General features: G+C 40.2%; 1 protein-coding gene across 1 annotated transcript in view; it reads left to right on the forward strand.

Annotated features, from left to right (window-relative positions):
- The window catches only part of LOC144988848 (uncharacterized), a 44,246-nt gene extending 32,026 nt beyond the window's left edge, over window positions 1–12,220 (forward strand). The window contains exons 3-4 of the mRNA XM_078939939.1: window positions 66–590; window positions 10,481–12,220. Coding sequence (XP_078796065.1) covers window positions 66–590; window positions 10,481–11,724 — 1,769 coding nt within the window. The 3' untranslated portion in view covers window positions 11,725–12,220. The remainder of the gene's footprint in view (window positions 1–65; window positions 591–10,480) is intronic.
- Window positions 12,221–12,795: the final 575 nt, after the last annotated feature.

Consider the following 12,795-nt stretch of genomic DNA (forward strand, 5'->3'; position numbering starts at 1 on the left):
AACGTTTATAAATGAGGACCCTGGAAACGTATAAAAGGCTCCTTGTTGTGTTTGTGTCCCTGCAGTCCTCCCCCAGCATTGGATGACTGAAGAGGAAGATCTCTGCAACCAGCAGAGGAACTTCAGAGTGGAACAGGAGGAACCAGAACCTCCACAGATTCAAGAGGAACAGGAGGAACCAGAACCTCCACAGATTAAAGAGGAACAGGAGGAACCAGAACCTCCACAGATTCAAGAGGAACAGGAGGAACCAGAACCTCCACAAATTACAGAAGAACCAGGGGATTTTTGCATCAGTCAGGATGAAGAGCATCTTGATCTGAAGCAGGAGACTGATACCTTGATGGAGATTCCTACTTATGAGGAAGATGAGAACAGTGAAGCAGATCTAAACAATCAGCAGAGCTTTAATGTAACTGATAGTCAGGATGAAGAAGGAAACCAACATGAAGAATCAACATCAACTACAGATGAAGAGACAGAATCAACATCAACTACAGATGAAGAGACAGAGCCACAGAACAGAGATCAGAGGAAGAGGAGGGACAGAAGTCATGTCCAAAGTGTGGACAGCTCTCACATGTCAGCAGGTCAGTGTGACTCTGATCTTCATCTCCACACTATCGGTATGTTCACTTCAACAACGGTTCTATCTTGAGCTTCAAGCTCTCCAAACATGCAGTCCATCAACAGCGTGTCCTGGAAGAGTCTCTTCTGTCCCTTCCAGTTGAAAAGACAGAAGACATTGTTGGTCAGTGCAGCCGACAACATTCTTCAAATCAGATGATCTTAGTTAGTCCCTCCAGCTAACAACAAACAGGAAACCTTAACAGATCAAAGAGAAAATTGTTAGCAGATAAAAAAGTCCAATCTGTTTTGTCGTCTGTGGTTCTAAGTTTGTAGTTCCGTTCTTTTTAAGCAGATTTCTCTGTCAAACCCAAAATCCATCTAAACCTCTTTGATGTCTCCATGTCTCCAATTCCAGACATTCAGACAGATTCTATTTCCAAAACTACATTTCAAGCTAAAACCCAAAGACAGGGTCCTGCTCATGGATCTGCAGACAGAAAAGATTCCAACCTGAACACATCAGTGAAAAACTGCTTAGTGTCAGAATTGTTCTCCATCTTTTCTGGACTGATTCTTCCTCCAGTGCAGCTTCATCTTCATCAAACTGCTCCTCATTGGTGGGTGGAAACACAACAGGGAGGTTTTTCTGTGTCCAGTTCAGCTCCATGAATGTTCAGGCTGTTTAATGTCAGTGATTTCAGTTCTGCTGAGATTTGCTTCACTTCCAGAAGAACATCAGCAGCATCAGGATCATTTTGTTGATGGTTTGTCTGTGGAATGACATTTCAGACTCATAGCTTCAGTGGAGATCAAGAGTCTGGAACCTTTAACACTAAAAGAACCATTTGATCCAGTTTCTTCCAGACCAAAACCCAACAAGAACCACAAAGTTCCACTTCACTGTTTAACAAAATACTTTATATTTCTGTTAAGAAAATAATTTATTAAATGAAGCTTTAAAATATTTCCAAAAAGTGAATTATGACAGAACTGTCACGAGATGAATAATTTGTGTGATTAATCAACCATTACCTGTTATTAAGTAATTCAATGAATCTATTTTTAATCTAACCTAATAATTGCTCTGAAAAGCCTGATTTTTGAGGTGTTTTTATTGAAATCTGTGACATTGTGGTGAAGAAAAAGATCAAGTTACAACAAAAAAGTGGCTTTTTTAATGTTTCTTATATCAGACTTGCAACCTCTACCTTTACAATAAGGAGTTTTTTTTTTTAATCTCCATCAATCAAGAAAAAAAACAGGGCTCCAGGATAACTTTTTTCACTAGGAGCACTGTGGCCCCAACTGAAAGTTTTAGGAGCACAACCAGAAAATTTAGGGGCGCATACCGTAAATCAACATTCTAACCAAATCTACTAATTTCCACTGTATTACTAATAAATACTTTAATAATAGATGCAGAAATTACAATGTGCTGTTTACTTCAGTGTCACATTTTATTCTGCAGTTAGAAGTTAAACTGACAGCAGCATCACTGTCATGACAGTACAAATGGTAAACAAAATACCATACATTTAGAATAAAAAAAGTTGCTTAGTAACAAAATGATTACATAGTAACCTTTCGGTCATTTCACAGTTTCAAACAATACTTAACACAATAAGCGTGTTTGAGATCACCCAGTGTGTGTGAGCGCCTAGCGTCTTGTGTAGGAATAGTAGGAATGCGCACACGTGTGTTGGGTGTGTGTGTTGATTCCTCTGCAGTTGACCGCTCTGGAGCTGCAAGCAAGTTTCACCTGTGCTCTCTGGTACAGACGTCTTCTCAGAATATGATATATTGCCCAGTAATAAACAGACTGCAGACACTTTGTCACCTTTCCGGTAGCTATGAGCCTGACACCCATGAAGAACGCGGGGCAGGAGGCTCCGCCTTTGTTTATACAGACACGTAACGTTACGCTGCAAAAAATAGTTCCCAAACAAAGCATGTAGTTATTTTCATGGAAATCTAACAGTGCACGTTCATGTTTGGTGCTACAGAGTGAAGGACAACAGTAATACCACCCACCCCAACACAAAATCCTCCGGTGGGCAGCCGTGTCGCGCACTTAAGAACGCACGCAGCTTGTAATGGAAATGAATAATTAGAAAGCAGTTAATTTGTCTTATTTCCTTGCGAAACTTCTGTTGTAGAATGAGGACGTGTGCTTCTGAAAGCGCGCACCTGTTTGTGTAACTGTAAAGGGAGTCATGTGTCACGTGCAGCACAGTGGCAGACAGTGAGAGCGCGCGCCTATGAGAGAGTGACAGGCGCAGTCGGAGAAAAGGAGATAACAGTCTGAAAGAAAGAAGGAAAGTCTGAACACAGGACTAGCAGAAAAAGGAAATTATCAGCAAAGATGAATGTGTTTATTATAGTTCCTATCACGCACCATATGCAAAACGTAAAAAGTGCATAAAAAAAGTGCGGTGATGCGGTTATTGTCACAGCCCTATGTGGAAGGAAGATTCTGACGCACGCGCCGCGCTGAGGCGCGGGCTTTTCAGTCGCCGCTTCTTTGTTTAACTGGTGTGTTTTTTTTAACCAGCCTTGTTACTACCACAATGCTGATGCGACACAAGCGGAAGGAGAGCTGCTCTCTAGTTCGCCCCTCCATCCACTGCTGCTCCTTGCTCATTCTTTAAACGCTGACATCGGTGTGGCCTGGGGTTAGACCCGCCTTTAGCCCCTAAGACTCATGGGAATTGGGGAAACCTGGATGTAAATTTCCTCATCATAACTGAGGGATGTAATGTTGATTATATGGTTACTGTTTGTGATTTTATGTATGATACCTAGATTGTCAATAAGTAAAAAAAACTAAACACACACACAAAAAAACCCATAACTGAGGAACTTGTGAACAGAATTGAGGTCCATGTTGTTTGGCAGACATGGGTGTTTTCAAACACATGAGCTGACGCAATGCTGTCTCCTCCCACAGTGAGGTTAAAAATTGCACCCAGTCTGGGAGTCAGGACATGCTTTGTCAGGCTGACGATGTTGCTTAATGCATGCTACTTGTACACTGATGCGGCTTGTGTATGTACAAAAGAAGTGAAAATGGGTGGGTGCGGCTTGTAATCGGGTGCGCTCTGTAATCCGGAAATTCCGGTACATAATTTACCTTTTTCTATTTTATCACGATTATGACTGCACGTTACTGCTACAAATACCTGCATCTTCACTGTCAATAATTACAAAAATCCAAAACATTCTATTTGTTTTCAGACTGTTTTCCTATTTGTAATTTCATATAAAATTAATTGGAGACAGAATCAGGTTAAAAGTATATTTTCTATTAATCCCTTCGTCCCCTTTCTAGTAAAACTGTCCTATTTATCTCAGCAGGATTTAGAGTATACAGTTATATAACATTAAAGACCTGTTTGTACCCTTTATGAATTACTTATCTGCAATTTCATTTCCTTAAAAAACACAAAGAAAATCACTGTATTTAATTAAGCAAATGTGATTTAAGTAACTTTTTTGTTTTGTTTTATTTTCTGTCTTTTTAAACTATGCATTTAAATATTTCTGTAATGTGTAAATTATTTATTGCGTTAACTGGAATACTTGAAATAAATCAAAAATCAATCAATCAAAAATGTTATTTTCTATCTTTTACTGGTTCAGACTAGGGCTGTGACGATAACCGCATCACCGCGATGAGGTCATCTCTACTTCACCGCACTTTTTTTTTATTTATTTTTTTTTTTTTACGTTTTACATATGGTGCGTGATTGGAACTATAATAAACACATTAAACACATTCATCTTTGCTGAAAATTTCCTTTTTCTGCTAGTCCTGTGTTCAGACTTTCCTTGTTTCTTTCAGACTGTTCTCTCCTTCTCTCCCACAGTGCCTGTCACTCTCTGTTGTCGGCGTGCGCTCTGCGCTGCACGTGACACGCGGCTCCCTTTACAGACAAACAGGCGCGCGCTTTCAGAAGCACAAATCCTTTTTCTAAAACCGAAGTTTCTGTCTCGCAAGGAAATACAACAAATTTACTGCGTTCTAATTATTAATTTCCATTGTATTCATTTTAGGGCTGTGACGATAACCGCATCACCACACTTTTTTTTTTTACTTTTTGCATATGGTGCGTGTCACTTTTTTTTTTACTTTTTGCATATGGTGCGTGTTTGGAACTATAATAAACACATTAAACGCATTCATCTTTACTGATAATTTCCTTTTTCTGCTAGTCCTGTGTTCAGACTTTCCTTCTTTCCTTCAGACTGTTGTCTCCTTTTCTCCCACCGCGCCCGCGCTCTCACTGTCTGCCTCTGCGCTGCACGTGACACGCGGCTCCCTTTACACACAAACAGGCGCGCGCTTTCAGAAGCACACACACATTCTACAACAGAAGTTTCCGTCTCGCAAGGAAATACGACAAATTTACTGCTTTCTAATTATTAATTTCCATTGTATTCATTTCCATTACAAGCTGCGTGCGTTCTTAAGTGCGCGACATGGCCGCCTGCCGGAGGATTTTGTGTTGGGGGGGGGGGGTAACACCGAACATGAACGCACACTGTTAGATTTCCATGAATATCACTACATGATTTGTTTGGGAACTATTTTGTGCGGCGCAAAGTTATGTGTCTGTATGAATAAAGGCCTCTTGCCCCGTGTTCTTCATGGGTGTCAGGCTTCATGGCTACCGGAAAGGTGTGTGTCTGCAGTCTGTTTATTACTGGGCAATATATAATATTCTGAAAAGATGTCTGTACCAGAGAGCACAGGTGAAGGCTCACCTGCAGCTAGAGAGCGGTCCGCTGCAGAGGAATCAACACGCACTCGAAACACACAGCGCTGACCCACACAGTCACAGTCAATCCACAACACCTATATAGGCTATATAGTTAGTTCATTAGCTAGATGGGTAGTAGTTAGTTGTTACTGTTATTTGTTAATAAAGAAAATACGTTGTATTTATTTCTGATGCGGCCACCAGGGGATTTGGGGGTTTTTTTGGGGGGGGGCTTCAGTTAACCGCGACATCGCGCCCCCTGGTGCTTCATCACCGCGGTTAGCAAAAATCCGACACCGTCACAGCTCTAGTTCAGACTACAAGTTATTGACTGAAACAGCTCTCCTTATAAGGGGCAGGTGTAGAGCAGGGCTCCAGACCCCTGGCCTGGTCTCCCCAATGATGGGAAGGAAACAGACAAATATAAACACAACCTGATATGTGCGTGCGTCTGAGCTATGAGCAGGTGAACTAATGATTCGTTATTCTGACCTACGGCTAGTGTACCAGTGCCAGAGTCTACAGCAGGGGCCTCAAACTCGCGGCCTGCGGGCTATTTTCGTTTCTAGGTAGGTCAGGTAGGTCGTTTCTACCTGCTGCCATTAGACAATACAACCTTAGCTGCTCCCAGTAAGTAAGTAAGTAAGTAAGTAAGTTTTATTTATATAGCGCCTTTCACAGATAAAATCACAAAGCGCTGAACAATAAAAAATATACAACCCAGTAAAAGCAGAAAAACAATCAATTAAATATAATGTAAGCAAAACTAAATTGAAAAAAAAATAAACATAGAACAAAAGTAACAATAAAACCAGTCAGCTAAAAGCATTTTTGAATAAAAGTGTCTTCAGTTGACTTTTAAAAGAATCGACGGTGTCAGCCACACGAAGGGACAGAGGGAGGGCATTCCAGAGTCTGGGGGCTATTCCCTGGAACGACCGGTCACCTCTGGTTTTGTACTTTGTCTTAAAAATCTTTAAAAGATTTTGATCTGATCAGTAAACCACGTTAAGCAACATCATTGGCTCTGTCATATTTCTTTTACGCTGTGCAATAACCGATATATGATCATCCTGTGCAATTTGGAAATATATGTGTAGATTGTGTACATATGTGTGTATATTGACTCCATAGTTTTTCTTTTTTCTTTACATATTGCTCTCTGTTCCTGTACTGCTGCTGCAACAAGGAAATTTCCCCATCGTGGGACTAATAAAGGGATATCTTATCTTATATCTTATCTTATTTGCGGCCCCTGCCTTAATATGAAAGTTTAATGTCAATGGGTCCCGCCGGTTTGTATGAATCACACTTTTTCCTTGTCGTGCGTCTCTGCTCCTGCTCCTGGCTGTGGTTCCTGTCTCAGGCTCGACTCGCGCCTTTGACTGTCCCCACAACCACGACTGGATGAAGCTCGTCTGCTGGACTTTATATATGTAGTTGTAGATTTAGATAAGTTAATTCTTCTCTAAGAGTTCTGGTACATCGCCTGTCCGTCCTGGGGGAGGATCCCTCCTTCATGTGGGCACCCCTGAGGTTTCTTCGTTTTTTCCGGAATCCGGTTTTTTTGGGAGTTTTTCCTTACCGCGAAGGGGGGTCTAAGGGCAGGGATGCCAGAATAGCTTAGTCAGTTTGTTAGTCCATTTTTGTATTTTCCTATTGAACTCTTTGTATTCATGATCCTTTTGAGTTCATGTTTTACTTCGAAGCCCATCGAGACGACTGTTGTTGTGATTTTGGGCTATACAAATAAAATTGAATTGAATTGAATTGAATTGAACTGACCAACCAACCAACCAATCATAGTGGGGTCAATGACTCTTGGGGGCGTGACAATGACCGGTGTGGGTACCGGATCGACTCAGGCTGCCGGATCTTCTCGGGGTCCTTCGACCAATGCTGACGTCACTCTACGGCAGTGCTTCTCAAATAGTGGGGCGCGCCCCCAGGGGGGGGCACGAAGCGATGCCAGGGGGGGCGCGCGGTGGTGGCGGTTTTAGGCACAGGTTTGTCCGGTGCGCAAATTTAACGTGGGGGCAGCGGTGACAGCGGCTCAGTGCTTGGAAAATAATCTGGTCCACTATTCGGTTCCTATTGTCTGTTCTGTCTGTCCGCGGCTGCGCGAGTGAGAACGAAAGGGGAGGGGTGGTGTGGGCCCTGTCTGCCAGGGGAATCGGGGCACGCGGACCACTGCTACCGCTGCCTGTTGCCCAAGATCACCGCTGCCCTTAGATTCCTAAGCTCATGCTAACAATGTCATTCTTTATGAACTATTGTAGACATTTTGATGACGTGTCTTTATTTTCCATCCATGTTTTCTTTGTCTGCCTGTGGTTTAGTTAGTGTCAGACAGACATAAAGACAGCAGGTAATGCAGGAAAACAGCTGCACTTTTATGAGATCAGAAATAAACAATCCGTCATTTAGAAAAAAAAAATCAGCACGTTTTTACCTATTTCTTCAGACTAAAAACGTTAAATATATTGGTGCTGCTGTGTTAATGTTTCAGATCAATTTAGATTTAATATTATTTATTGATTGAATTATTTTTTTCAGCATCAAATGGTTCAGTTGGTCAAAATGTTTCTAGTTTAAATAAGGAATGACAGATTTTTTTTATTTCAGGTACTTTCAGCTTCTTTTCTGTTTTAGACTAGAACAGGGTTTCTGTGGCTAAATAAAGTTAATATTTGTTGAAAGTGGATTTATTTTTCTTTTTTCTTTTGTTAGTGTTAAAAGATACAATTTTAGGTATACAAATTTTATAGATACTGACCTGATGTATTGTCACCGCGCGAGTGTGTCTGTGTGTGTGTGTGGGGGGGGGGGGTTATGGGGGGGGGGGGTCAGGGGGGGCGCGAAACATTTTCTTTTCCTAGGGGGGGCCTGGCAAAAAATAATTGAGAAGCACTGCTCTACGGCAACACCAGTTGGACAAACTATTCAAACTACTTAGCGATTTTACTACTTAGCGACGTTACCTAGTCGCTGTACTTTAAGAACATATTTGTTCTGTTTATTTTTTAAATGGAGAACCATTAGCAATATAAACTTATTTTTCCAATTTGAGCAAATGTATGACTGTATGAAAACAATATTTATTTATGGTGTGCAGTCTGATTTAATTCTCCCAAATGCCAGTTTCCATTTTTTTATCTCAATAAAAAACATTGTCATGTTGATATCTATAATCAAAAGGAGCAGCCTACAGTCCTAAGCATTAATCGAATTCCACACTATGGAATTACAGAGCTTCATTGAATTTAGCAGTTATGATTGCAAAGTTTATATTTCCTGTTTAAAACTTCTTGAAAGCATTAAAAAACGAATTACAAAAAACAGCACACTTTTTTGCTAAATTTTTATTTGTTCTTCATGTTTTATCAAAACAAACAACCAAAAATAAAATTTCGATGTAATACTCATACGTTTCTCACGAATAACGGAAAATTATAGTATTATCGTTCACTCTAACTGTAACTGACCAATCACTATCTTATACATCATAGTGCCAACTTACAGCCAATCAAGTAGTGTAACGTCATCTTTGTTCGAAGGACCCCAAGGCGATCTGGCAGCCCGAGTCGATCCGGTACCCACACCGGGCTTGAAAGCAGGAGAACATTTAAAGCAGGAAGCCTGACAGCCCCGTCCTCGGCCCACATTAAGGAGTTCCTTACTTTCCTTTTTAGAATGTATCTATTCGCTCGTAATTTTCTAAATACATGCAGTCAGTGCTGAACTTTTCTCTGGGCCGTACAGACCCGAAGGAGGGTTACGGTTATGGTTACGGTTAGGCGCGAGGCGGCGTATCAACCCCAACCAAACGGTTTTCATGCACAGCTGTCAATGCAGCTCACCGCTCCGCAGGAGTCGGATCAGCTGACGAGAATAAACGTCCCACACCTACATGCGTGATAGCTAACGGGGCTATATATTTTATATTTATTTTTAATGTTTTGTAATATATGTAGGCTTTTTTAATAAGTTGGTTGTCATGATTTGAATTTCTTGTCCTTGTTCTGTCTTGTTTATGTTTCCTGTTTTATTTTGAAAGTCTCCTGTCTTGTCTGTTTTCTTGAGTTTTACTTCCTTTGTTCCCCATCAGCCCTGATCGTGTCCACCTGTGTCTTGTCTGCCCTGTCTGTATTTAAGTCTTGGCCTCTGCCTTCCTCCTGTGTTGGTCCATTAGTATTCCTGTCTGGTGTTCTTGTCATGCCATGCCTTGTTCCTTGTCCCTCGCCACGCCACAGTGAGTTTTAGTTTTCTTTTTGTCATCTTGCTCTGCAGCGCTTTTTGTTTCTATTAAACCCCTAGCCCTGAACCCGTTTGCCTCCTGCCTCTGCATCTGGGTCCAACCGGCTCTCGAGCCATCCCAACCCATGACATTGGTGTTTTAAATTATTTTAATTGATCACTCAACTACAAAACCCACCAGGACAAATGTCCCATAATGCATTGTTTTGTAGTCATCAGGGCAGCTTTCAGTAAGTTCAGTACTAAATTTCCAGCTGCATTCGCTCCCTTTCTAGTGATATTTTTTTTGATGATTGACAGGGTATGTTGGAGCAAAAACAAAAATATATGTCTCACACCGGGGGATCGGCGCAGCGTTGAGTCCACCTGGTGATCTCAAAGACGCTGATTGTGCATCTTGGCTGCACCTATTTGGTGTCACCAAGATGAATTTCATTCCGTTTTCTTTACTATTTGTTCTGTCATGACAGTGATGGTGCTGTCAGTTTACCTGTTGTTGCATTTTCAAAAGTGCAGAATAAAATGTGACACTGAATTTGAAACAGCACATTGTAATTTCTGCAGCTATTATTAAAGTATTTATTAGTAATACAGTGGAAATTAGTAGATTTGGTTAGAATGTTGATTTACGGTATGCGCCCCTAAATTTTCTGGTTGTGCCCCTAAAATTTTCAGTTGGGGGTCACAGTGCTCCTGGTGAAAAAAGTTAGTCTGGAGCCCTGCAGAGGACAGTTTTATACTGTTGTGCTAAAGAAAACAAGAAACTTATTTTAAAACATTAAAAGTTTTTTATTGTGCATATTTTGAATGATTCTATGTAAAATGGTATTGGTACTTAGCAATGCATGAAGTCACCATAACATATAAAAAGGCCTCTATTTGTGTTTCTGCAGCCCTCCCCCAGTGTTTGATGACTGAAGAGGAAGATCTCTGCATCCAGCAGAGGAACTTCAGAGTGGAACAGGAGGAAGCAGAACCTCCACAGACTAAAGGGGAACAGGAGGAACAAGAACCTCTACAGATTCAAAAGGAACAAGAACCTCCACAAATTAAAGAGGAACCAGAGGAACTCTGCATCAGTCAGGATGAAGAGCAGCTTGATCTGAAGCAGGAGACTGATAACTTGATGGAGATTCCTACTTATGAGGAAGATGAGAACAGTGAAGCAGATCTAAACAATCAGCAGAACTTTAACGTAACTGATAGTCAGGATGAAGAAGGAAACCAACATGAAGAATCAACATCAACTACAGATGAAGAGACAGACCCACAGAACAGAGATCAGAGGAAGATGAGAGACAGAAGTCATGTCCAAAGTGTGGACAGCTCTCACATGTCAGCAGGTCAGTGTGACTCTGATGTTAGAAAAAACCGGAAGAAGACAAATCTTGGTAAGAAATACAAACAATCTTCGATAAAAGGGAGACTTTCCTCTATCAGGTCTTGTAAAATCTCGAGAATAATTACTAACCCGTCTGACTACATGGAAACTGGGTCTGATGAAAGATGTTATATCTGTAAAGAATGTGGTAAAAGCTTTTGTGACATATCTCTGTTCAGAATTCACACAAGAATCCATGCAGAAGATAAGAGATTTTCTTGTAAAGACTGTAAGAAAAGTTTTAGTCACAGATCTACTCTCAATAGACACATGAGAACTCACACAGGAGAAAAGCCTTTTTCTTGTAAAGAATGTAAAAAACATTTTAGTAATAGATTTAATCTCAAAACACACATGAGAACTCACACAGGAGAAAAGCCTTTTTCTTGTAAAGAATGTGACAAAAGTTTTAATCGTATATCTCATCTCAAAACACACATGAGAACTCACACAGGAGAAAAGCCTTTTTCTTGTAAAGAATGTAAAAAACGTTTTAGTAATAGATTTAATCTCAAAACACACATGAGAACTCACACAGCAGAAAAGCCTTTTTCTTGTATAGAATGTAAAAAAAGTTTTAGTCGTATATCTAATTTCAAAACACACATGAGAACTCACACAGGAGAAAGGCCTTTTTCTTGTGAACAATGTAAAAACAAATTTAGTCGAAAACATCATCTCAAATCACACATGAGAACTCACAAGACTTTTTCTTTACAATGTAATAAAGGAGTTAGTGTAAACTCTAAATTCTAAACTTTTCTGATAAGAAGTCTACACCTCAAACTCTGCACCACAGTCGAAGACTTTATTTTACAGGAGGGAAAAATCTGATGGCCTCCATACCATATTGATGAAGTAACTTCATTAGAGGGAGGCACAAGTGAGTATTTAATGTGTAGAAATGAAGTTTTCTACAGATTATTTGTTATAATATGATATTCTTACTTTCTATGAATTCTTTTTAGGTTTTCATCTTCTATACATCAAAAGCAAAAAAGTAATGGATCAATACATTTTAATCTTTGTGTAATAATATTAGACAAAGAGTTTTACTGCTGATAAAATGTGTACAACCTTTTTATAAAATGAATTGTTTTAGATGTACCTGCAAATAGAAATGAGTTGTTTGTTTTGAGTCATTAGAGCTAATTCTTAAATGTCCTCATTATGGTTGAAATGTTTTTTATACATCTTTAATTTTAACACTTTTAATGTGATGAGTGAACATGTAATAAACATTTAAACAAAAGTAATGACTGCAGTATATACTTTGTTAGGTCAAGTAATAGGGGTGTAACAGTACACGTCGTTGTACCAAACCGGTTCTGTACAGCACTTTCGGTTCGGTTCACCTTTGTACCATTTTGGTTTTTAAATTTTATTTGTTTTTTTGTTTTTGTTCCCCCCAATGTATTAACTTTGCGCCGAGACGCCATTAGGTGACGGACAGTTAGCATGTCAACTATAGCACTATGGCTAATGCAGACGCGAGACCAGAACTTGAGGACCCACCCATCTCCTTACGCTCTCCTGTGTGGGAACACTTTTGACTTATTGTGAGCATCCATGAAGGGAAAAGACATTTGACATTTGTGCCGATATTTTTTCGCGAAGATTGCGTATGCCGCGGTAAAACATCTAATCTGCTAATCCATTTAAAATGGCATCACCGGATTGTCTGTAATTAGTAATGACTGAACTGTTTGGCAAAGTCTTTCAGTTGCCGGTGGAAAATAAGTCTGCTATTTTGGAGGAGGTAAAGGTTACCAAATACAGAGCAACAGGATGCATCCCTCTTGATGCTAACCCTCTTGAATTGGGAAG

This window comes from Oryzias latipes, chromosome 2 (genome assembly GCF_053564925.1).
Source record: "Oryzias latipes strain Hd-rR chromosome 2, Olatipes_Hd-rR_3.1".
NCBI lineage: Eukaryota > Metazoa > Chordata > Actinopteri > Beloniformes > Adrianichthyidae > Oryzias > Oryzias latipes.